At 42.2% G+C, this 25,702-nt stretch overlaps 2 protein-coding genes across 2 annotated transcripts; one reads left to right on the plus strand and one right to left on the minus strand.

Annotated features, from left to right (window-relative positions):
- Positions 1-2,854: 2,854 nt before the first annotated feature.
- Positions 2,855-3,820, plus strand: LOC137296489 (uncharacterized). Its single transcript, XM_067828278.1, has one exon. The coding sequence runs from the start codon at positions 2,855-2,857 to the stop codon at positions 3,818-3,820; it is 966 nt and encodes a 321-aa protein (XP_067684379.1).
- Positions 3,821-5,871: 2,051 nt separating this feature from the next.
- On the minus strand, positions 5,872-23,746 carry LOC137296534 (slowpoke-binding protein-like). Its single transcript, XM_067828341.1, has 15 exons — positions 23,586-23,746; positions 17,030-17,103; positions 15,490-15,590; positions 14,968-15,045; positions 14,291-14,442; positions 13,178-13,288; positions 12,779-12,874; positions 11,417-11,502; positions 10,830-10,939; positions 10,329-10,426; positions 9,816-9,869; positions 8,739-8,804; positions 8,463-8,521; positions 7,976-8,005; positions 5,872-7,704 (listed from the first exon to the last, which is right to left on the minus strand). The coding sequence occupies exons 1-15, from the start codon at positions 23,622-23,624 to the stop codon at positions 7,476-7,478; spliced, it is 1,383 nt and encodes a 460-aa protein (XP_067684442.1). The 5' UTR covers positions 23,625-23,746; the 3' UTR covers positions 5,872-7,475.
- Between the last annotated feature and the right edge of the window lie 1,956 nt (positions 23,747-25,702).

The following is a 25,702-nucleotide window of genomic DNA, read 5'->3' on the forward strand; positions in this document are numbered from 1 at the left end:
TAAAATGCATAAAAAGTAATGTGAAACTATGGTCGCTTTTTAAACTGACACACCCTTTTTTGTTGATGATTCCTTCAGAAGACAATGGAAGCATTGGACACCGAGAATTTAGTTAGGCTACGTACATCTTGATCAACCCACTGAAGTCTTTTGTGCAGTCGCAAGTACTAATCTATTCTGTAGCCGGGACATAGTGAGATCATATACACGTCCAGACAAACCTGTATCTTGCTACACAACATGGAGATAACTGTGATCATAGTTGACACTTTATTTATCTTTACAATGCCTTTTAACGAGGAAGGTGAATCCGATGTAGTGCGAGTCTTGGACGTTCACCTCTTTGCTACAACCCTTGAGGAAGCCGATGAAGGCAGTCCTAAGTGAAACTGGGATAATTCTGTTCTGGGTTCAACAACCCCTCGGTATATTTCATCGCCATTTTATCCATCAAATCCATCAAATGAATGTTATCAGAATGACATGTTATACCACAGAAACCACATTTTTTAACACGTATCTAGTTTAAAAATCGTCAGACTTCCACATGTGAGGTCAAGGTCACATTTGAGACGCTCTGAAAGTTATCGGACTTCGAGTCCTCGAGCTGGTATTCCGAGTGTGTGGAGGTCACTTCAACACACCTTGGCTTGAACATACACCAGAACGTAGCTCTGTACATCTCACTCAGCATCATATGTGAGAAGAAGTCCACGGACAAGCCTAGGAGGACACATGTTGAGCCCAGGTCCTGAATCAACATATAGACGTTCTTGTAGTAGTGGGAGAAATAGCCGTACACGGGACTGAGGTCAAAGGCCATGGAGTTGCTCACCATGGGCACAGCAAGGACTAAGTACAGGCAGTTTGTGACGAGGATCGTGACTGTCGTCTGCTTTTCACGCGCTTTTATCTTGCCTGCCACTCTGGAATTGGTGATATTTTCTCTGAACTGCCTCTGACGACGAAGGGAGATGACAACGAGGATGTTGAAGATGAGTGCCGCTGTAACGGCCAGATACACAGTCAGCACTCTGGCTGTCGTTGACCACGCCGTAACCATGGAGACATGATTCTTGTAAAAACCTGTCTTGCAGACACTGTAGGTTGTGATTCCATCTTTGTGGTTGGTGATGACGGTGTTGCGAACAAGGCTATGGACATGGACGAGCAGGGAGAAGAGAGACACAGCCATGATGAACTGCCCAGGAGAGTGAACCAAGCGGTATTGCTTGGCTTTCAACGGCGTCGTGGTCACTAAGAACCTCTCCATGGAAACAACGCAGGCAATGATAAAGGTGAATCGCCTGAGAACCACCGCGACGTAGTTGGCGACGTAGATGCCGAACATGGCGGAGAAGAGGTTGGTGGCATTGCCGTACGTGACCAACCTGACAGTGTAAGGGATCATGACGAGACTGTAGAGGACCTGCGAGATGCTGCTGGCCAACAGGTATGCGTTGGTGCTGGATCGCATGGACTTTCGGCAGAAAACGCAGATGTTTATGGTGTTCAGGGCCGTCCCCATAAGGATGATGGGGATGTTTAGTTTCATGAGGACGCCACTCACCTGGTTATATGTCGTGTCTGAGAGAAGCGGTGTTTCGTCCGTACTGTTCTCTCCTGACGGACGATGAGCACCTTTTGTGTTATTTCCTCCTGGAATACGATGTGCTCCCTCTGTACCATTCTCCTCTGATGGGCGGTGTACCCCGTCCGAAAGATCACGTGAACCTTCTGTTCCATTCTCTTCTAACAGATGTGCCCACTTTGAAAGAATATGCGCTTCGTCGGTGTCATTACCCCTTGAGAGACTATGTGCTTCCTCTGTACCATTCGTTTCTAAGGGGAACGAAATTTTGACGGTCCCCTTCTCGGCTGAGCGTTCTCGAAGTGTAGTGTCAACTTTCCGGTCGGTTGGAAACTGGGGTGCTCCAACCCCGTTCCTCTCGGAGCAGTTTGATAGTTGAGCTTCACCCGTGACATTACAGACTTTGAAAGCGGTGTCGCACAGAGGCACTTGACTGACGGTCAAAATAGTGAACAGTATCACACCGATACTCATCCTTCACAATACGCGGTGTCGCAAGTCGCCACCAGCAGGCCAGTACACAACAGCCGTTGATGGCCTCTGCTCAATGACAAATGACCAGAGCTTGTGTTTCCTGAGTGCTCAAGCTGGATAATCAGACGCAATAAATTGTAGACAATTCTTAGGTTTCGTAAACGAGCGTTTCTGGCACGTGAACTTCATCCATACAGTTCGCCAAGATTAGAAATCCATAAAAGATTAACAGAGACTAACCTATCGCGTTTGTAACAGTCAGTGGCAGAGCTCCCCGCATTTACTCGATCGATGAAAGAAAGTCATTTCTTATATCAGGTGATGACAAATGTGATCCTCTTGAAGACAGGTAAACGATTCAGACCGGACCGGTGTACGATAAAAGAACGTATGTGTGCACTAGGAGGCTAGTCAGGTGATGGCCATATTGGTGTCTACACAGTACTGTTTCAATGACTTGTGAAGGTCCTGGGTAGAGTAGGCCTTCAGCAACCCATGCTTGCCATAAAAGGCGGCTGTGCTTGTCCTAAGACGCGACTAACGGGATCGGGTGGTCATTCTCACTGACTTGGTTGACACATGTCATCGGTTCCCAATCGCGCAGATCGATATTCATGCTGCTGACCACTGGATTGCCTGGTCCAGACTCAAATATTTACAAGCCGTCGCCATATAGATGGGATATTGCTGAGTGCGGCGTAAAACTAAACTCACTCACGCCAGTTCATTACTCCTCCTGCACACAGAGGTCTACACAAACGTTACTACAGGCGTCAAGACAGATTCAACATGGGGCTACACCGACGTCAACACACCGGGACAGGACAAGCAGACGTCAACACCGCGGAACTGGACAAGCAGACGTCAACACACCGGGACAGGACAAGCAGACGTCAACACCGCGGAACTGGACAAGCACACGTCAACACACCTGGGCAGGACAAGCAGACGTCAGCACACCGGGACAGGGCAAGCAGACGTCAACACACCGGGACAGGACAAGCAGACGTCAGCACACCGGGACAGGGCAAGCAGACGTCAACACACCGGGACAGGACAAGCAGACGTCAGCACACCGGGACAGGGCAAGCAGACGTCAGCACACCGGGACAGGACAAGCAGACGTCAGCACACCGGGACAGGACAAGCAGACGTCAATACACCGGGACAGGGCAAGCAGACGTCAATACACCGGGACAGGACAAGCAGACGTCAACACACCGGGACAGGACAAGCAGACGTCAACACACCAGGACAGGACAAGCAGACGTCAACACACCGGGACAGGACAAGCAGACGTCAGCACACCGGGACAGGACAAGCAGACGTCAGCACACCGGGACAGGACAAGCAGACGTCAGCACACCGGGACAGGACAAGCAGACGTCAACACACCGGGACAGGACAAGCAGACATCAACACACCGGGACAGGACAAGCAGACGTCAACACACCGGGACAGGACAAGCAGACGTCAGCACACCGGGACAGGACAAGCAGACGTCAACACACCGGGACAGGACAAGCAGACGTCAACACACCGGGACAGGACAAGCAGACGTCAGCACACCGGGACAGGACAAGCAGACGTCAACACACCGGGACAGGACAAGCAGACGTCAGCACACCGGGACAGGACAAGCAGACGTCAACACACCGGGACAGGACAAGCAGACGTCAACACACCGGGACAGGACAAGCAGACGTCAATACAGATCTTAATACAGATAAAATATTCCGGGCACGGGTGGTTTGACTGACACTGGGTGGTCCATTTGACATTAGATGGTTAATCTAGCGTCAAGAGGTTTATCTGACACTAGTTGGTTCATCTGACACTACAACATATGTCATATTTGGGATTTCACTTTCTCAGTAAAATACAAATTCTAGTACTGATTTGGTTGAGTCCCACCCGTGATTCGAACCCGCACCCTCAGAGTCAGGCACCTAAGCTCCAGCACACAAAGTCAGCCGCCTAACCCGCTCAGCCACCGCGACTTTAGGTGGCTCGTCTAACACCAGGTGGTCCATCACACACTAGGTGGTTCAGCTGACACTTGGTGGTTCATCAGACTCAGTGGTTCATCAGACTCAGTGGTTCATCTGACAACAGGCGAAGCTGCTCATCAGGCGGTACGATTTTTCGCTTATATTTTATGAGTGCTTCGACTCCAGTGAAGCGTTGCGGGTGGTCTCCCAAAACACCGACAACCCAGTCCCAATCTGTATATCCCTTTGTGATACGTAGAGGATATTAGATGAGTGATCATGTCATACCATGTATACGACACGAGTGTCTAAATGTTCGTTTTTCCGAGCATCAACCCTTGGACCCGAGGGAGCAGTGAAAACCTCAATGTTAATTTCCAATTGTTTGAAGCACGGGTACAAAACTGTTTGTAGCCATCGCTAGATTTAGCAGACGACAAGAAAAAATGATTTAGAGTAAAATCCCTTCTATCGATTTCCACTCGCAAAACATCGGTAATTTCCGTACATCATACGTCATTCAAAGTTATTCGAGATAAAGAAATACCACAACGAAGTACCAAATGAGTTCGACATTCCCAGCTGGGGACAAGGAAAATGTTACGCGCTTGTAAAGGGGCTACATTGAAAATAAGAGCGCTCATCCAATTCGAAAACGACATTTATGTGTGAGGCAAGATAATGTATGATATGGCCACGAATATTATATTCTGTTTATTTCCGAAGTCGTGAAATGAGGAAAATAAACCCAACTCTACTTTCAAACAGTTGGCTCCCCTACCCCCTGTCGGGTTCTCACGCAACGTCATAGAAGCAACGTGAGGTCATCATGACAAAGTGATATAATACCCTAGAGCATCTAATGAACAATATTAAAGGTGCTTGTTAAACAACTATAATCCAAAGTTGAATACGATTCTAAGATTTATATGATCAGTTGACAAGGTAAAATAATGAGGATTCGCAGTCTTCATTTCACTTCAATCGACTTCATCAGTACATTTTCACTGTAAACTGTGTAATAGACAAAACATGACATCAGTATGGCTGGTGTTCGCAATGTTGAGTTTGTCACAGAAAGGCGGCACCCAAGTCCTATTTGAGTTTTATCTTCACACAAAAAATGTTGAGAGATAGAGTTGTATACACTGGAAGTGTGTCACGTCAGCCTGTCGAAGAAGAGAGTCACAACAGCTGGAAACATTGTGAAGAATATCAAAGAATGTAAGGATTCTCCAGGGAATAGCCAGGTCTGGTTAGGCAGCAGCCTGAGAGCAAAGGAGGAGTCAATACAGATGCACACCCTCTACACGGAGGAATTCACTGTGATACGGACGATGCCATCCATTGGCACCTCATCCTTGTTAACAAATAAGACATTGAAACAACACACTACAACAGAAATTGGTATTTACAGTTTGTTGTGATGATGTTATGATATTTATTGAAAGTAAACCCCAGGTTCAGTGTTGTTGAACCTTTGTTATGATATTTTTGCTATCATCCATTAAAGCCATTCTCTGAAACTCTTGGTTTTATTTTTGCCCATTAAAAGCATTCTGTCACTGTCTGTCTGTCACAGTGTTTGAGCTGGTCCATTGTATGAAATAGGTAACTGGCAGGAGATTAGCAGAGCGCTGGACCATGGAATTTCTTGCTATAATCTGTAAGGGTAATGGGCTGAGGGGGTTTAGGGAGGGTACTGTATTCCTATGTCATTCCATCAAACAAGAATACAATCACCCTGCCTAAAGGCTCAAACAGACTGAAAGTGACATTTCTACATTATCACTGGAACAGAAAAAAGACACTTCATTCTTTTAATAGCACCATTTTATTACAAAATTACATGTTATATTTTCATAATAGCAGACGGTTAGTGTGATCACTTGGGTATGCAGTACAAGATGCTTGACATGATTATTGCTTATACCAGCTGTACTGTTCTGTACTGTACTGTACTGTACTGTTCTGTACTGTACTGCACTGTAATGTACTGTACTGTACTGGAGGCATGACTATGATGTGTATGGCATCAACCACTGAAGCCGGCAGGACAAGACAGACCAAAACTGTTCATTTGGTAGATTCACGAATTAATGAACAAATAATGATTTTAAATGCCTGCACACTGGACTCCCTGTACCTGGATGTATCTTGATGTATTGCAGCATGAGAGATTCAGCAACCATCATACCAAGCACCAATAAGTGTTGTAAAATATGCATCAATCTATCAGACTTGATGTGTGGCTATGACAGGTCAAGGTCACAACAACTTGAGGACATAAATCAACAGTTTAGAGAAATGACTCTTCAATGTACTCAAACAAATACTGCTTCCAGTAACCAGTTACATAGAGCAGTTGAAACAAAACAAGACAACAACATGCTAACCATAGTAATAGTGAACTCTTCATCATAAGTCACAAGTTTTGGCCAGTGGTGCCATTCCAACAAACAGTCACAAGAATAACAATCAGTACAGAAATCAACATGTCAAACAAAATGCTTGCCTACATTCTTTGTAGGTACTAACAGAAAGTAACAATCATACTCAAGTGATCTTAAATATGAATTTATCCATAGTTAAAACAAATTGACAACAATACAACAAGCCCAACACTGAACATTCTTTCCTCTCCATGGAGTCATTCTTGCAGTGTGACTAGGTATGACGAGACTGGATGGCTGTTCAAGAAGAACCACTGCTGTGTGTCTGGGTGAACATTAATCATCCACGACGTTCAAAGGATGAGGTGTTCTTTGATCAATTGATACATTGCACGGGTAATATGCTGGCTGTATGATTGGAAACATATGGTATTATTGCAACCATGCCTGCCTGAAATACATGTTAACATGTGTTGTATTGCAGAACTATTTCTAGAAATCTACTGGCAACAAGCAGCCTCTCACAGATCAGTGTCTGCACAAAAGACATCACATAAAGTTTGAAAGCACAGAGGGCACATCTTCATCGTATGCAGGTAGTCATATGTACAGTCCGGAAAAGTTCATTCTGTGACAGTAATCTTGTTAGAAGGCTTGGTTGTGTCGATATTGAACTTCAGTCAGAGTGGAGACAGATGTCTGTGACAAGAGGGGAGGTGTCGAGGTTCTGATACATGCATGATGAACACAGATCCATCGATAGATGGTATGTTGGTCCCCAGGAACAAAGACCCATCAACAGATGGTACACTGGTCTCCAGGATCACTGTATTGAACAATAAAGTGTGTATCTTTTGTGTACAGAAACTTGTGTATCTGTATCATGCAACAGACACTGGTCACCCAATAACATCGAGATAATTTGTTGGCAGCAATTTCACAACAGATTCCTCCATACTGGATACACAACCATTACACTGCCCTGTATATTGTTTATAATCCTTGTCCGATGTCCAAGTCTGCTGTTCAGACCCGAGGAGCACTGCGGTCGTTAGTGATGGTCTTCTTCAGTGTATGGCCTTTCCTGATGGATCCAAGGAGAGCCCCCCTGCTTGGGTCCGAGGTGGAGGGCTGGGGTTGAGGAGAAGCTGGTGGGGGTGGTGGTGGGCCAGGAGGGGGAGGAGGAGGGGGTGGAGTTGTATTGGTCATCGAGGACATTGACGCAGATCTGGACACTCTCTTGGACTCTGATTTCCTGTGGAAAAAGATAAGCAGAGTTCAAGAAGGGCAGAATCCTTCCACAGATTTAACCATACTTAAGACTGGAAAGCAACTGTGTGAAGTATTTACTGTCACAACACTAAACAGCCAATCCTGCAGCAACGACACTACCACTATCACCATCTGAAGCAAGCGAGTGACATTAAGACCAGTCAGCTGCTTATAGCAACAATAATTAGACAGATTCTGCATGGTGTCTATGCTTGGATTCAACAATGGAAAGAATACTGGATCATGTTACTCACCTCTTATCTGAGCCCGATTTTGACTTTGACCTGCAAGAGAAAAAGGACACTGTGTAGTGACTCGGTGCCCTATGTGAACCCTCTAGATAGTGTGTGTAACATGCAGATAGTGTGTAACATGTAGATAGTGTGTGTAATCTTTATATAACATGTATAGCCTGTTGATACTGTCTGTAGCCTGTTGATAATGTCTGTAGCCTGTTGATATTGTCTGTAGCCTGCTGATACTGTCTGTAGGCTGTCGATACTGTGTATATCTGTATATCATGCAAGTTTAGCTGGTATTTAGTTGTCTAGCCTGTATGTATAGCAATGTGAGTCACCAGTTACTGACCTACTCATCTTCTCCTGACTGATATGAGTCTACAGTGAATTGAGTCATCTGTCTACTGTGATGTAAGTCTCCTAATGTCTACTTTGATGTTAGTCACCTACTGTCTGCTGTGATGTGAGTCTCTTAAAGTCTATAGTGATGTGATACACCTACTTTGACTTGCCCTTCCTGACGGTCTTCAGCAGATTCTTCATGGAGCTACTCAGATGTATCTGACAGAGAAAATTACACACTGTTAGTTGCTTTTCCTACAATCTGCCTGCGCATGGGTAGAGAGGAAAGTGTTATTAAGCAGGTTTTTAAATGTAGCTTAGTCTGTTTTTAGACTTTATCTTTCCTGGTTTAGACTTTATCTTGTATATGAGCTGTTGTTCTCCTTAGTCGAGAAGATCAAACAGGCAGGCATTATTGAAAGGGGAGACAACTCACTGGTGCTGGGTTATATGTCATCATCTCCTGGAGGCGGATGCTGCTGAAGAACATATGCTTGGAGACCTGTGGAACAAGTCAACATTCATCATGTCAAGACGAGACATTGTTTGTTGGGGTTTAAAACTTGGGCTGGAGCAGTACAACAGGGTGAGGACAGTGGCACAGCAGGGTAAGGGTCAGAGAATGTTGGGTAGGGGCGTGCAACAAGGAGAGGGCGAGGGCACAGCTGGGTAAGGGTGAGAGAAGGTAGGGCAGGGACGTGCAACAAGGCGAGGACGGTGGCACAGCAGGGTAAGGGTCAGAGAAGGTAGGGTAGGAATGTGCAACAAGGAGAGGGCGAGGGCACAGCTGGGTAAGGGTCAGAGTGAGTGAGTGAGTGAGTGAGTGAGTGAGTGAGTGAGTGAGTGCGTGAGTGAGTGAGTGAGTGAGTTTAGTTTAGTTTTACGCCGCACTCAAAAATATTCCAGCTATTTGCCAGAGGTCTGTTAATAATCGAGTCTGGACCAGACAATCCAGTGATCAACAACATAAGCATCGATCTGTGCAATTGGAAACCGATGACATGTGTCAACCAAGTCAGTGAGCCTGACCATCCGATCCCGTTAGTCGCCTCTTACGACAAGCATAGTCGCCTTTGATGGCGAGCATGGGTAGCTGACAGCCCATTCTCTTCTCAGAATGTAGGGATGTGCAACAAGGCGAGGGTGGGGACAGAGCAGGGTAAGGGTCAGAGAAGGTAGGGTAGGGATGTGCAACAAGGCGAGGGCGGGGACACAGCAGGGTAAGGGTCAGAGAAGGTAGGGTAGGGATGTGCAACAAGGTGGGTTGACTTGCTACCGTCTGCCATTTGTGTAAAGATTGTATAGCTGAGGGTCAAAATCGGCTTTACACCACAGGTGGTGTACATTAAAGTGTCTGCCCTTCTCTAGATACATTGTACTGTGAAGCGTTTCATGCCAGGTGTCATCTCAGATTGTTAATGTTTTTTTAAAATATCTTTAATCCTCGCAAAGACATGAGGGCCTGTGCTCTGGATATCCTCGGGATATGGAAACACATCATCAAAAATCTTACCTCCCGTAAAGTGGGATACTTTCCGGACTCAGGTTCAAATATAAAGTTCATCACCTGTAACAACACCCACGTAATATAATCAAGTCATGATATCACTACATACACTTCACCACACATCAGTTCTGTTCACCTATCGGGCGCGTTAGTAGGTCATGCCACTTCATGAGCCCTTAGTACTTCCAGTCACCTTTTCGAAAGGTCTCATGGTTGTTGGTTGACTGTGAGGAACCAATAATCCTCCATTGAAAACAGATATCTGATCTAACCCTCCCCAAACTGGCTAACTATGACAACAGCAGTTTGGCCCAGTCCTAGAAAGTCATATTTGGTGGTTACGCAATTTGGAATGACAACAGGATCTCTAATATATGCTTGTCACAGGAAATCTGATACCGGAAGTAAAGTGGGCCCATCTTGCATATCTGAAGTTGGCGCATACAAAGGAAGCCAGGAACCAGCTTTGTACTGGAAATAGTGCCTTACAGGCTCTGGGCAGATGGACAGACTGTTTACCTCAACTATGATTGGAGACTGATGGCCTGTCAGGTTCTGGGGCTCTGGATGGGGGGCATCTAGCTCGAAACCGAAACACATCTCAAACAGCAGATGACCTGACAAGAAACAGAACATAACCATATGCAACAGACCTGGGCCCTTGTTCTCAAAACAGTCATAGTCCTTAGAGTTCTTAAATCTGATTGTAGACGGTGTGTTAAGAATGGGCTTCAGCACTTCAAGGCTATAAACGTTATGCGAATAGCTGGCCTGGTCTCAACAACAGATAACATTACTTCACACACTCTACTTCACTAAGCAATGGCTTCTATACTGAAGCTGGAAGTATAAATCTGAGATGGAAATACTGAAGGAAATATTACTGTGAAGTTGTACTCACATATCTGTTACACACAGAACTTATCTGAAGCCTATAGTAATCACAGACTGCTATGGTAAAGAACAGAGTGCCGAACAGTGACAGATCACTTACAGGACATACTAATCAATGACACATACCGAAAGACAGAGTGTCAATAGCATCTTTGTTCTCTCCTTTAAGCTTCCTCCTTATAAGGGAATACACTCTGGATGTGTTGCCCAAAAAGATGTTTTCATATCCTGTCACTCTGAAACAAACAAGCACACCATACCCTGTAACAGAAACGAACAAGCCATTCAGCCAGTCTCCCTCTCAGTCCATACTCACATTCGGCTTAACAGTAACTAGCTGAGTTATCAAAGTGAGTGGTCATCACATGAGCTTTACATATTGTATTTGAGTCAAACATGCACAGAGTAACTCACCCTCATTAAATGAAATATTGGCATTTATTAATCCCTGTGGGAATGCGTTCTTACTTATTTAAGAGGCAAAATCAGACACAATTGCAGCTTTTGAATAGGTGTTTTCAGAAATTAACTTGGACTAGACAATCTGATGACTGACAGTGTAAGCAATGCTCCATGCAGTATCCTACACAATATCAGTCTCACGACCTGCATACCTTGAAGACCAATTCTAAGTCAGAACTCCCGAGGACATTATAAAAATATAGCATTACACGTTGTTTGAAAGGTTCCAGCAGGTTACTATGGTAACTTACTTGCACACGCCATCTTCAAACATGATGTTTCCTGAGTGGATGTTGCTGTGGGGGGGAAATCCCTTGTCTTCTAAATACAGCAGTCCCTACAACATGGCAACACCACTTTACCTTCAGCAAACATGGCAACGTATTCTTATCATAGCCCAACATGGCAACACCACTTTACCTTCAGCAAACATGGCAAAGTATTCTTATCATAGCCAAACATGGCAACACCACTTTACCTTCAGCAAACATGGCAACGTATTCTTATCATAGCCCAACATGGCAACACCACTTTACCTTCAGCAAACATGGCAACATATTCTTATCATAGCCCAACATGGCAACACTACTTTACCGTCAGCAAACATGGCAACGTATTCTTATCATAGTCCAACATGGCAACACTACTTTACCTCCAGCAAACATGGCAACATATTCTTATCATAGCCCAACATGACAACACCACTTTACCTTCAGCAAACATAGCAACGTATTCTTATCATAGCCCAACATGGCAACATCCCTTTGTCTTATGCAAACATGGCAACATATAGACAATCTCGCCCAAGTGTCTGCTGATATTAAATATATCAACATGAGTTGATAAAACAACAAATACCCAAAGCTTGCCAAGCATATTTTTACCTTTATCAACGAGTGTTGATATAATTCATATCAGTAGACATGAGGATGAGATTCTATTTATCATCCAAAATCATTCTTCATTAGTTTTCAGTGAAAAATGTACTGGTCTTAACAGAGCAGTGGCATTAGATTTGCAGTGCAACGAGTGAGTGAGTGAGTTTAGTTTTACGTCGCACTTAGCAATATTCCAGCTATATGGCGACGGTCTGTGAATAATCGAGTCTGGACCAGACAATCCAGTGATCAATAACATGAGCATCGATCTGCGCAATGGGGAACCGATGACATGTGTCAACCAAGTCAGCTAGTCTGACCACCCGATCCTGTTAGTCGCCTCTTACGACAAGCATAGTCACCTTTTATGGCAAGCATGGGTTGCTGAAGGCCTATTCTACCCCGGGACCTTCATGGGTCCAGTGCAACGAAGTCATATCATTGAGACATCATCAAGTTCATGACATCATAGCTTTCTCAGGGCACTGTGCAAAATCTACTGTCAAAGCGATAGTTCCTTGGAGATATCATCTGATCTCACACAAGCGACATCTCCGGTTGAACAGTTTTGGATGATAAATCCTTATCTTAGACCAACATGTCAATTACTATGATCAGTGTTTGTTAAGTTGTAAACATGCATTGTTGTAAACATGAACAAAGGTGTCTTATCAGAGTTATATTGTATTTGTTACTATGGATACACAATATAGATTATTTGTGGGGTGGCTGTACCTCAAGGATCTGTCGGCCAAACAGCTGTATCTGCTGAAGACTGAGGCCTCGATTTCTCTGACTGTATTTCTCATACCAACTCTCTGTAAACTTTCTCTGAAATGTAAAAAAGGTCAGAAAAATGTGAAAACAGGTGGACCAACCTACTGATACCTTTCTGTATATCTTTCATTCTTCCTGTTTTGTGGAGTAAAAGGACAAGACCTACCTACCTACCAACATACTTCTACACACATTGCCTTTCTGTGTTGTGTTCAGTAAAACTTCTGATCGTTACATTTCATATATGATAGTTATTACTATTATTGACTACTGGAGTCAATCGGAAGTCACGTGGGAGCACATGTCTGTCTGACCCCGTCTTCCTGAACCCATCTGCCTGAGTGCAGTGTGGTATACCTGGTATATCAGATCCTTCAGAGATCCCCGCATGCTGATTGGCTGGACTGTAATGATGCACATCTGCTCCACTGAGAAGTTGAACTGAGAGATGGGGAACACATACGGGTGCTGCAGAAACAACACATCACGTTACCATGGTGATATGAACTGCTCAAAATGGCATCAAACTAAGGTGTCTATTTCTGGAACTGTTCAGTCAAAAAGGGAGACAACTCAGGATGGAGTAGCATAAAGACATTGTGAGCAGGAGCAGACACAATCACATAGTTATGAGCAAATTCCTGTATAAACTTCCCTGGATTCTGTGTATGTATCTGTTATCTAAAGTGTCTCAATACAATCAGAATGTGTCAACTTGGCTTCATGTTGTCACTTTTGAGCTGAAACAGCTTTCACTGTTATACTACCAAAGTTCAGACAACCATAATTGTTAGCTATCACACAGACAGATGTATTTTTTAGCTATCACACAGACAGATGTATTTTTTAGCTATCACACAGACAGATGTATTTTTTAGCTATCACACAGACAGATGTATTTTTTAGCTATCACACAGACAGATGTATTTTTTAGCTATCACACAGACAGATGTATTTTTTAGCTATCACACAGACAGATGTATTTTTTAGCTATCACACAGACAGATGTATTTTTTAGCTATCACACAGACAGATGTATTTTTTAGCTATCACACAGACAGATGTATTTTTTAGCTATCACACAGACAGATGTATTTTTTAGATATCACACAGACAGATGTATTTTTTAGCTATCACACAGACAGATGTATTTTTTAGCTATCACACAGACAGATGTATTTCTTAGATATCACACCATTAGACAACTGTATTTTTGTGATATCACACAGTTAGAAAGATGCATTTTTAGATATCAACACAATTATTTAGATCTATTCAGGCTGCTGCGATGACCCTCAATTCTGAGAGTGAATGAGTGAGTAGGGTTTTATGCCGCTTCTAGCAATATTTCTGCAGCACCAGAAATAGGCTTCTCTCATTATACCCATGTGGAGAATCCAACCTGGGACGATCAAATGCTCTAACAACTAGATCCCCTCCACCCCGCACAGCCCAGTTTTGAGGGTTTACCTGGAGGAGACTGAAGAGATCCTTGAGGACCTTGCTGGTGGCTGGTGTGAAGGGGAGCACCATCTTCATGTTGCTGGGGATGGTGGTGAGAATTCGGTCCACCTTCAGGTGACTGTCACGGACACGGAACCAATGTTTGTCGATCCTGCTGCCTGTGAGTAGCCACATCAACTTAATTTCATTTTGTTATTTAACTCATCCACATACCCTGTGACTGCTAGATTCCTGCTAACACACTTGATGTGGGCAATAATTTACAATACTTACATTCTATATGCCTCTAACTTCTCCAAAATAGCAACAGAGGACAAGGCCAACTAAACCATCAATCTTGTTGAGGTTTGGACTTTTCGTTTTGACATCATCACAGTAACATTGCTTAGTTGATTCTGTATCCAACAGTTCTTAATAGGTCGGGTTTATAGAGTACAACCAGCTTTATGACTGAAAGTACAACCAGCTTTATGACTGAGAGTACAACCAGCTTTTTGACTGAGAGTACAACCTGCTTTATGACTGACAGTACAACCAGTTTTATGACTGACAGTACAACCAGCTTTGTGACCGACAATACAACCAGCTTTATGAATATGACTGAGATTACAGCCAGCTTTATGACTGAGAACAACTAGGGTTTCATCAACGGTATATCCTGAGGGAGTAATGTCTGCCCCTACCAAGGTCCTTCAACTGTTGCACATTGTCATACTGTGGGTGAGAACGCAGGTAGAACTGGCAGCTCATGAACGCAGAATCTGAAAACAGAAATATTCATACGCCCCTGTAACTTGACAACAGCATCCATTATCTACCACATGGTGTCACCTGACAACACCAGGTGCAGTGCCGGTTGTTATTGTATCTGGCCGTGAGTGTCAATATATGGGGGCCCTTATGGCCCTCAGCAAATTATAAGTAATTTAATATGTTTATTAACAATCATTAAATCATCCATGATCCACCATTTTATGATAACTTAATGTTTCACTTCCTGGTATTTCAGCGCTTTGCAAACTGGGATGTCAACACCAGTCTTTGACAAATACAACCTTCTCTCTGTATAAATTCAACGTAGTCCATTTTGTTTTGATTGGTTTGCCAATAACAAACTGGGCCTGCAGATTTGATTCAGGGCCTATAGATTTTAAAGCCTGCAGGTGGCAGCAAATTAAAGTATTGCAAACACTGCTGGACCTTACCTCTCACTGCTGTTATTTTCTGCTGTTTTTCTCTCTCCATCTGTTCCGAGAGAGCAACATCATACTCTCCTATACGTCGGTACGGGAACTTGTACCTGTTCCTGGAGCAACAAAGCAGTATCGTTGGTAACATAAGTCATACAAAGAGAGAATATAACTTATTATAAGACATGCAGGGGAATAACTGGTGGTCATCATTAAGCATGGGGTAGTGGAAACTTTGTTCAATCCCACACTCAGGAAAACCTAGCCATTGGTTGGGGCATGTTAATAATCGAGTTGGGATCAGACAATCTAGTGATCAATAGCATGAGCATTGATCTACACCATAGTGGCAGTGACATGAATAGAGCAGATCTACCCAGAGTAGTGGCAGTGACATGAAGGGGGTGTAACTACTTAGGGTAGTTGCAGTGACATGAATAGGGCAGATCTACCAGGGTAGTGACAGTGACATGAATAGGGCAGATCTACCTTTAGTAGTGACAGTGACATGAATAAGAAAGATCTACCCAGGAGTAGTGGCAGTGACAAGAAAGGGGTATACCTTCTCAGAGTAGTGGCAGTGACATGAAAAGGGCAGACCTACCCAGAGTGGTGGCAGTAACATGAAGGGGGTATACCTACTCAGAGTAGTGGCAGTGACATGAAGGGGGTATACCTACTCAGAGTAGTGGCAGTGACATGAAGGGGGTATACCTACCCAGAGTAGTGGCAGTGACATGAAGGGGGTATACCTACTCAGAGTAGTGGCAGTGACATGAAATAGGCAGATCTACCCAGAGTAGTGACAGTGACATGAAGGGGGCAGATCTACCCAGAGTAGTGACAGTGACATGAAGGGGGTTGAACTACCCAGAGTAGTGACAGTGACATGAAGGGGGTAGAACTACCCAGTGTAGTGACAGTGACATGAATGGGGTAGAACTACCCAGAGTAGTGACAGTGACAGGAAGGGGGTTGAACTACCCAGAGTAGTGATAGTGACATGAAGGGGGTTGAACTACCCAGAGTAGTGACAGTGACATGAAGGGGGTAGAACTACCCAGAGTAGTGACAGTGACATGAAGGGGGTTGAACTACCCAGAGTAGTGGCAGTGACATGAAATAGGCAGATCTACCTAGAGTAGTGACAGTGACATGAAGGGGGCAGATCTACCCAGAGTAGTGACAGTGACATGAAGGGGGTTGAACTACCCAGAGCAGTGACAGTGACATGAAGGGGGTAGAACTACCCAGAGTAGTGACAGTGACATGAATGGGGTAGAACTACCCAGAGTAGTGACAGTGACAGGAAGGGGGTTGAACTACCCAGAGTAGTGACAGTGACATGAAGGGGGTTGAACTACCCAGAGTAGTGACAGTGACATGAAGGGGGTAGAACTACCCAGAGTAGTGACAGTGACATGAAGGGGGTTGAACTACCCAGAGTAGTGACAGTGACATGAATGGGGTAGAACTACCCAGAGTAGTGACAGTGACATGAATGGGGTAGAACTACCCAGAGTAGTGACAGTGACAGGAAGGGGGTAGAACTCACCTGCACTTACGGACACAACACCAGACAATGAGAGCAATGATGGCCACCAGTGCCAGTCCACCAAGGATGGGCACCTGCAACAGATCACAAGAAGTACGTCTTTACTGGCTTCATGAACATTTCGACACTTCACATTATATCCACAATCAACCGGGATGAGGATGGGAAATGTGAGCAATAATTATGTGTTTATAACATTCTTAGCTGATCAGTCTCACACATCTCATGCAAATATGTTTCAATTTGGAAATGTAACTGTGATGCATTACATGGGGATCAACATAAACTGCTTGACTTTCTACATTTGGAAAATCATTTTCATGTTAGGGGCATGGGGGGCAAGTGGTCTAAGGCACCAGCTTGAGCTGCCACGATCGAACCCACCTGTGACTGGTTGTTAAAACCTTGCCGTCAGAGTTATTACCATCACCATCTGTACAGTACATTACCCTGTACAGTACATTACCCTGTACGGTTTAAAGAACCCATGAGTCTGTCAGGAAACGATCAGATGGTGAACACATGATTTAGTGCATACTTGAACTAAGTACTGTTAGTATGTAACCCAGTTTACCCAACTGGGAACCTCATAAGGGAGGAAAGATAGTGGCTGCAAGAGATATATGATCCCCAGGGAGTTGCGACTGATAATATGCAGTGCAGTTTGAGATAGACATCAAATGATCAAGGGAAACACAAAGCACCTTTGAGCTGATGAGCAGGATATTAGCGACGTACAAATATCAGTGTAATAATATATGAAACATGAAACAGCCATTTTCATTATATTCACCAAACATATTTCTGTATTGTATAGGGAATGCAGTTTCCATGGACACAATTCAACATCAATCAATAACATGATCATTGTTGGAGCAAGAAATGAGAAGTATTGATTCACTGTAACACTACCTCTCTTAAAAAAAATAACTCAAAAATTGAACTACTCATTGCAACCATATGTATTAAGTTTTCTGTTGTATCAGTTTTTAAATGAAATAATTAACAAGGCTGATTATAGTCAGTGATTACACAACCAACCAGTCAGTCTGGAGACTCAAGAATGGATATCTCTAAAATCAACTAGGTGTCCAATTTCACCAGAACAGAAAATTATACGAAGATAAATGATGCATCCAATTAAACAGCTGGCAATCACAGCTTGTCTCTAGGTAATATCATTCTCGTGGATAGCCAAATGAACATACTGGGATTCGAGCGAGCCTTTCAGTCTCTATACTGACATTGCACATGACAATTCTCACAAACAAAAGCATTTCCACATAAAACATTGCAGTGCAAGAGCTGAAATAGGTCAGATGCAAGGTTAAATCAAACTCACTTGAGCAAAATCAGTGAAATTAAGCAAGTATTACACTTGAGGTTCAACAGAAAGTGGAAGATAAACTTTGACCCAACCCTTCAACAGTTGAATACACGACTACAAAATATAATCTCAATTCTCTCAGATTAATTTTTCTTAAGACAGATGATCTCATGCAACATAAGCACTATGATGTTCTTGAGCATTTTTCAAGAAAGCATACACTGATGAGATAAACATGTTTACCAGTGCCACAGTTTTCTCACACCATGCCACATGAAATAATAAAACACCCACAGATAAACATGTTTACCAGTGCCACAGTTTTCTCACACCATGCCAGGTGAAATAATAAAACACTCACAGATAAACATGTTTACCAGTGCCACAGTTTTCTCACACCAAGCCACATCAAATAATAAAACACCCACAGATAAACATGTTTACCAGTGCCACAGTTTTCTCACACCATGCCAGGTGAAATAATAAAACACTCACAGATAAACATGTTTACCAGTGCCACAGTTTTCTCACACCAAGCCACATCAAATAATAAAACACCCACAGATAAACATGTTTACCAGTGCCACAGTTTTCTCACATCATGCCAGGTGAAATAATAAAACACCCACAGATAAACATATTTACCAGTGCCACAGTTTTCTCACACCATGCCAGGTGGAACAATAAAACACCCACAGATAAACATGTTTACCAGTGCCACAGTTTTCGCACACCATGCCAGGTGAAATAATAAAACTCACACAGATAAACATGTTTACCAGTGCCACAGTTTTCTCACACCATGCCAGGTGAAATAATAAAACACTCACAGATAAACATGTTTACCAGTGCCACAGTTTTCTCACACCAAGCCACATCAAATAATAAAACACCCACAGATAAACATGTTTACCAGTGCCACAGTTTTCTCACATCATGCCAGGTGAAATAATAAAACACCCACAGATAAACATATTTACCAGTGCCACAGTTTTCTCACACCATGCCAGGTGGAACAATAAAACACCCACAGATAAACATGTTTACCAGTGCCACAGTTTTCGCACACCATGCCAGGTGAAATAATAAAACATGCACAGATAAACATGTTTACCAGTGCCACAGTTTTCTCACACCATGCCAGGTGAAATAATAAAACTCACACAGATAAACATGTTTACCAGTGCCACAGTTTTCTCACACCATGCCAGGTGAAATAATAAAACATGCACAGATAAACATGGTTAATGAAAACATTTCTTTTCAGATGCAAGAGAGCAGAATGCTGTTGTGAGATATGAGAAAGAGCAAAAGGTGTTTATTTAATGCAGCATCTTGAAGAAAGAAATAAGTGTCTTTAAACAGTGACTGAAGGAGTTACCATCAGTATTTATTGATCTCCTATCTCCGGTTAATGATGACACATATATGAAGAGATGTCACAGTTATCAGTGACTGTACACATTCATGGAATGCCATCTATGTATTGTAGCATTATGACTCATCATTCATGGAAGAGGGCAAGAAATCACATGTCACCACGATACATGTGAGATAACAACAGTCTTAATTTGGAACCAGTCTACTGACAGTATTAACTGTTGCTTGATGACAGCCTTACAGTTTATAAAGATTAATGACTACTGGCTAGTGACCAGTTATCGCCACATGCCAGTTATCACCACCAACTGGCTGTAGCGCCTGTGCAGACAGCTTGACTTGTACTCTCATAGTTTTTCACACACTGACTTAAAATGACTGTAAGTATTTTACATTGTAGACCTGACACATACGAATCCCCTCATAAGATTACACCCAAACACCTTAGTTGGGGAGGTGGATGTCATGTGACCATTAGTGTGTTGACATGAAATTTCATAAATGATGAGAACTGAATGAAAATCACATTGGTAATGTTGTGAATCTATGACATTACAGTTCAGCCCATGAGAAGTGCAGGTTTTATTTTGTCTAAACATATCCCTAAATCCATAATGCCAACTCAACCACTAACCTTTGACTTGACCTAAATTCCATTTTATGGACTCAACAGGTACCATAAACAGGATACTGACAAAATATAACTGTCAGTTCTCACGTTTATCTCTAGTTTTTCAAACAAAAAACAGACATAACATAAATTGCAAACAACTACTCAAAAAGTCATTTTTCAGAAGTTTAACCGCGCTGGGATATTTCCATTATTCCTGTCACCTCATATTAGCATCCATCAACATTCACAAAGAGACTGAGTTTTGTTCCTTCAAATTTCTTTTTTTTTAAAACACAAATTCCATTTTTGAATATTCCCCCAATATATGAAGGTTTGGAACACAATGGTTTTATTGCCAAATTTATGTCACATTTGGTGAATAACATGCAAACTTCAGAAATGGCGATAACTGGTCTTGTTAGTTGTCATGAAATTTCAATATACACAACCGCATTTCCTGTTGACCATGTTTCGGAAAAACACGATCAGCAACTGTCAACAAGTAGGGAACGTCAGTGAACAGCTAATCTATCATCAAGATAAATTTTGTTTTATTATGTTAAGAAACAATGAAGTAAATCGTTAAAGGGGCACTGATGCGGAGCAATTTCCGTGGACTGATGTAAACTTTTGTTATTGTTTTTCTCCCGTGAGTACCCGGATGATATCCCAGAATTGTGACTGGTTCGTGACCTCTGCTGCGCAGTCCGTATGCGCAACTGATAGTTTAATTATAGACAGATCAACTGAGGTGAAGTCATTTTTACTTCATTACAAATGTATTATGAAAACAAATGAAACACTTTGAAGGTTAATCATCTGCCAGTGGTAGAAATGGTAAAAAACTATTAGGACGGAAAAATAACGAAGCCAATGTACGTCTCTATATTTTGTCTCATAACCCTAATTAGTTTATTGTCATATTTGTATGATTTTGAAAATTAATAAAAGAACACACGGTCTGCTTATACTCTTAGTAAATTTCTAACATAACAGCAACATTTATACATTGTATAGATTGCCAATGTGGATCCTATTTCACACACATACGCGATCTAGTGTGTGTTTTCTGTCATATAGAATCTGCTGAATGCTACAACAAATAAATTAAAGCAAAATGCAAATAATGAATGTAAAACAGACTAATTTTATAGCAACAATGTCAGGCTACTACCTTGTTCAGGAATGTATCCATCAATATCCACATTAGAGAACGATATTCCATTCATCTGCAGCTGGTACATAATCCTGTTCTATGTCATGTGTCTTAGAACAGTCTAATATGTGAAAAAGTAACACATCGTTTCACGTCTTTCGTTGGTGAAAACCTGACAAACCTCTCATTGGTCACCCAAGATAGCACACCTGGCAACTAATTGTATGATGTCCGCTATTCTAAGTAATTTAGTTAACCAATAATGAGCAATCAATCAATCAACGCAAGGGTGGTTAATTCTTTGAAGGGAGGATGTTGTTTTTACACTCGCACTTTACGACAGGGTGTGGTCATCTGCCTTTTGACATATCCGCTGTAGAAGATAAAAGTAATTAATCAATCAGTGTGTTATCGGTTAATCCTTTGATCGATGTTAGTTTTTGTAACTCAGCTGATAAACCCTCTTGCATCACTTACATGCACATATTACATAACATACAGTACATTTGCCATTACAGACCTTAATTTATGATGTTGAGTATTTACTCCAGACAGGAGAAATGCCAAATGGGAACCTTTGTTGAGTAACCGAAGTGGTGTTACTACTAATTATACCTGTGATAAATTCATTAATTGACCATCCAGAGAATGATGACAAATAACACGTGTAGGTTTACACCATCAAACGCGAGTTACAGCAAGGAAGATGTAATCTCTGTGTTGCACTGAAAACACTTATGGGCCGAAACTGTTTTGAGGATACCAACGGAATTTCGTTACATAAGGAATACATACAGGCATTTGCTGTGTACTTGGGTAAATAGGTGCAATAAGGGTTTTTTTAACGTAAGAAAAATTTTCAGATTTCTCTTCCAAAGGCAAAGTCATCATTTATTGTTTACGAATTCAAATAAATCAACTGTGTGTTTTTATTATCATAAATAATAAACCACTGTAGCTACCATAGCTACCAAAATTTCCGTATGATATTTGCTATCACAGCTGAACCAACACTCAAAATTACCTAAATATAAAGCTTTGCAACCTTCCAGAGTGAAACAAATGGCTTGCTACGTGCCTGTAGACATCATATTTTCATGTAACATGATTATATATCGAGGTTAAAAACACAGAAATAGGATCAAATTGAGTAACTATACCATCCAAGCATCCGAAAAAAACTACACTGCTGGGATATTTTGTTACGATCAGACAAGGAATACCATGGATATTTTTAAAAAATGGCATATGATGGGCATCCGGCCTCCTGACTCTTTTGGGTGAAGAAATGCTGCTAATATGGACAGGAGCCCAGTTCCTTTGTCCGTCACGGTCGAAGGAGCGGGCACTGACCAATTTGCAGTTTGTTTTCGTAATTAGACCGTTGGCGAGAAACATTATTCGCTCCGCATCAGTGCCCCTTTAAGAAACGAGGAAAAATGGGGATGAGTGGACGATCGCCAGTAACAGTGAGAGAATATGGTTTAAAGCTGATTTTTAATATTCCAGGAATATCTTAAATGGCGGGGGAAACTAAAAATGGGCTTCACCATCAAACACCATATACATGTAGGAAATCGAACCTGGTTCTCCAATGGGATGAGCGAAAGCTTTAACCACTAGACTACCCCACGGACCCTCCTGATTTAGTCCAGCATATAACTAGACGACTTAGCACTATACCAGGGTGTACCCAATGTAAGCCTTGGCTGGACTACAACTTTATATATATGAACTACAACGCCCCTTGTGATCACTTGTGATCACAATAATCAGATAATAAATGAATAAATAAACAAAGAAATAAATGTCAATGGTGTTTTGAATGACAACTGACCAATCCATGCGAGATTAGCATTCTATCATAACTACTTCGCCGTGTGCGGCGCCCTGAAAAGTGCCCAGGTGTAACGGGACAGCATTTAGAATTTACATGAAGTCATTCATCATTACATAACCGAAATTAATACTGGGCCTCGGGGGCTTCTGGCTCTGGACAAGGAGAGAGAAGACGAAAACTGCGAGCTGTTACTCATTACGTAATACGCTGATTTTTCGACACCGATGTGTTATTACTTACATATAAATGTGCATTGAGCCACGGCAGGATGTCTACCATCTTGACAGGTTATCTTCGTCCACAAGAGTCGTTCTTGTCCCGCATGACACGGTCTCCGACCTCAAAAGGCCATCACGTGTGTCGCCATCTTGTTTGTTTTCCTCGTGACCTGTCACGTGACTGACAGGCAACGGTAATGAGTTATCACGAGAAGCACTCGTATAATACATTGTATCCATATTTGCAAGATTTGCCCCCACAGTTTTGTAGCTTTATTGTTCGACCTATTTCTAATATCTAACTTTTCATAATCACGGGGAAATTATAACAAATTTGTGTCTATTTTTATCCCGGGAATTAATGTATCCTGGCAACGGGCTTTAATAAATCCTCTTTGACCTGTTAGAAAAGTCGCGGGTATTTTGTTTAGTTAAACATGACAAATAATGTTTAGAAGTCTCCATGAAATACTTCCTACAGATAGAAAGTAAATAAATTAAATATTATTGTTTAATCAATCTTACATGTTTACTGCATTTCAAGTACGTGAACTTTCCTAGTTTGCAGGTCAGATTATCTACAGGTCTATATATCGTTGTCACTGATGACGCGCCCAAAGTGATATGAGCTATTTACAACAGGCGATATCGTGACTAGGCCAGTTGATGATGGTGTATGATATCCATATGATGTTAACAGATCTCACACGTTTAAAGTTATTAACAAAACACGTGAGTTGTAGGTGTTGGCGCGAAACGTAGACAAAGGAGTTTTCTCTGGTACCAAAATTCAATGTAGATGGCTGCAGGGTAAACGAAGACAAATGAATGCCCTCAAGTACTGAAACGTGGAAAATGAATTTCCACTAGTATCGAAATGTGACAAACGAATTTCCCCAACAACCGAAACGTAGAATCAAGTTTCCCTAGTACCGAAAACTAGATAAATCCCCAATGTAGACACATTGTAGGCAGACAGCAACAAACTAGCCGTTTATCAGGATTTTTTGTTTACTAGCGTTTATAGATTTGATAATGCTACCTATTACAATGCAAGACCTTATATAGTATATGAATACTAGTATAAAATCTATAATCTATAACCGTCATTATGCAAAAATAACATTGCATTACTATTTATTAACTTGTATTTATTACACTGTTATAAAGTGATACGGTTATATCGACGTTTTGATTACACAATGTCATTTAGAAAGCGATCATATGTAACATATGTCATATTTGGGATTACACTTTCTTAGTAAAGTACAAATTCTACTACCTTGTTGGTTGTAGTGCGGGTTCCAATCCCGGGCGGAACTCAACCAGAAAAATACTAGAATCTGTACTTTACTAAGCAAGTGTAGTCCCAAATATGACACATGCTATGTTGAAGGTTGAGAACCGAGAAGAAGCTACGAGGCTACTGTCAGTCAACGACGAACGTACAGCTTGACTTGAGACAGTCATCCACAACGACGGGCAGCGTGCAATCCCCATCATCGGGGGTGCTGCCCCAACAAGACCAGATGGAACATGGCCAGTCTGGAAGGGGTGTATCATGATACCAAAGTACGAATGAGTAAGCTCGGTTTACGAAGTTTTCGGGAATGTACTGTGATTAGCGCAGTGAGAGAGACCAGAAAGTGGGATTCGCACAGTGCACCCACGCGGGACATAGAATATTAGGCATGACAAACGGACGCTTTAACCCCTCGGCTACCTTATCTTTCTAATGATGCTGAAGTAGAGAAGCTGGTCAAGCGAGCTACTGCTGGAGGTTTGCCAGGTTAATCTGAGCAAGGTGGGCGATGTTTGAATCGAGACTGCTGGTGATAGTAATGGATAAGATTATAATATACTATATAATCAAGTTGCGTGCTAATAAAATAGTGCATTGTAAATAGGTTCAAACCCATTTAACCTTGCAGGCTTCTCCCATAATATGTTTTAGCACTCTCTTACAATGCAGTGTGTAAACGTTAAACACGGAGTTATTAAACACACATAGGAGATCTAAATAAATGCATGTCGTACAATTCATGAACACTGTTGTGTTTAAAATGTAAACACTGCCCATTTGTAGCATTAAGAGCCTAAACACCTACATGTATTTTTACTGTGTATGTAATTGACCTT

Source organism: Haliotis asinina, chromosome 9 (assembly GCF_037392515.1).
Source record: "Haliotis asinina isolate JCU_RB_2024 chromosome 9, JCU_Hal_asi_v2, whole genome shotgun sequence".
Classification (NCBI taxonomy): domain Eukaryota; kingdom Metazoa; phylum Mollusca; class Gastropoda; order Lepetellida; family Haliotidae; genus Haliotis; species Haliotis asinina.

Bases quoted from the DNA above. Each gene is read 5' to 3' on its own strand.
- LOC137296534 (XM_067828341.1), bottom strand. From the start codon at position 23,624: ATGGTAGACATCCTGCCGTGGCTCAATGCACATTTATAT. The intron at 15,591-17,029 runs GTGAGTTCTACC...TTGTTGCTCCAG, and splicing joins TGTTGTGTCCGTAAGTGCAG to GAACAGGTACAAGTTCCCGT. The intron at 11,503-12,778 runs GTACAGCCACCC...GCCATGTTGTAG, and splicing joins TTGGCCGACAGATCCTTGAG to GGACTGCTGTATTTAGAAGA.
- LOC137296489 (XM_067828278.1), top strand. From the start codon at position 2,855: ATGGGGCTACACCGACGTCAACACACCGGGACAGGACAAGCAGACGTC.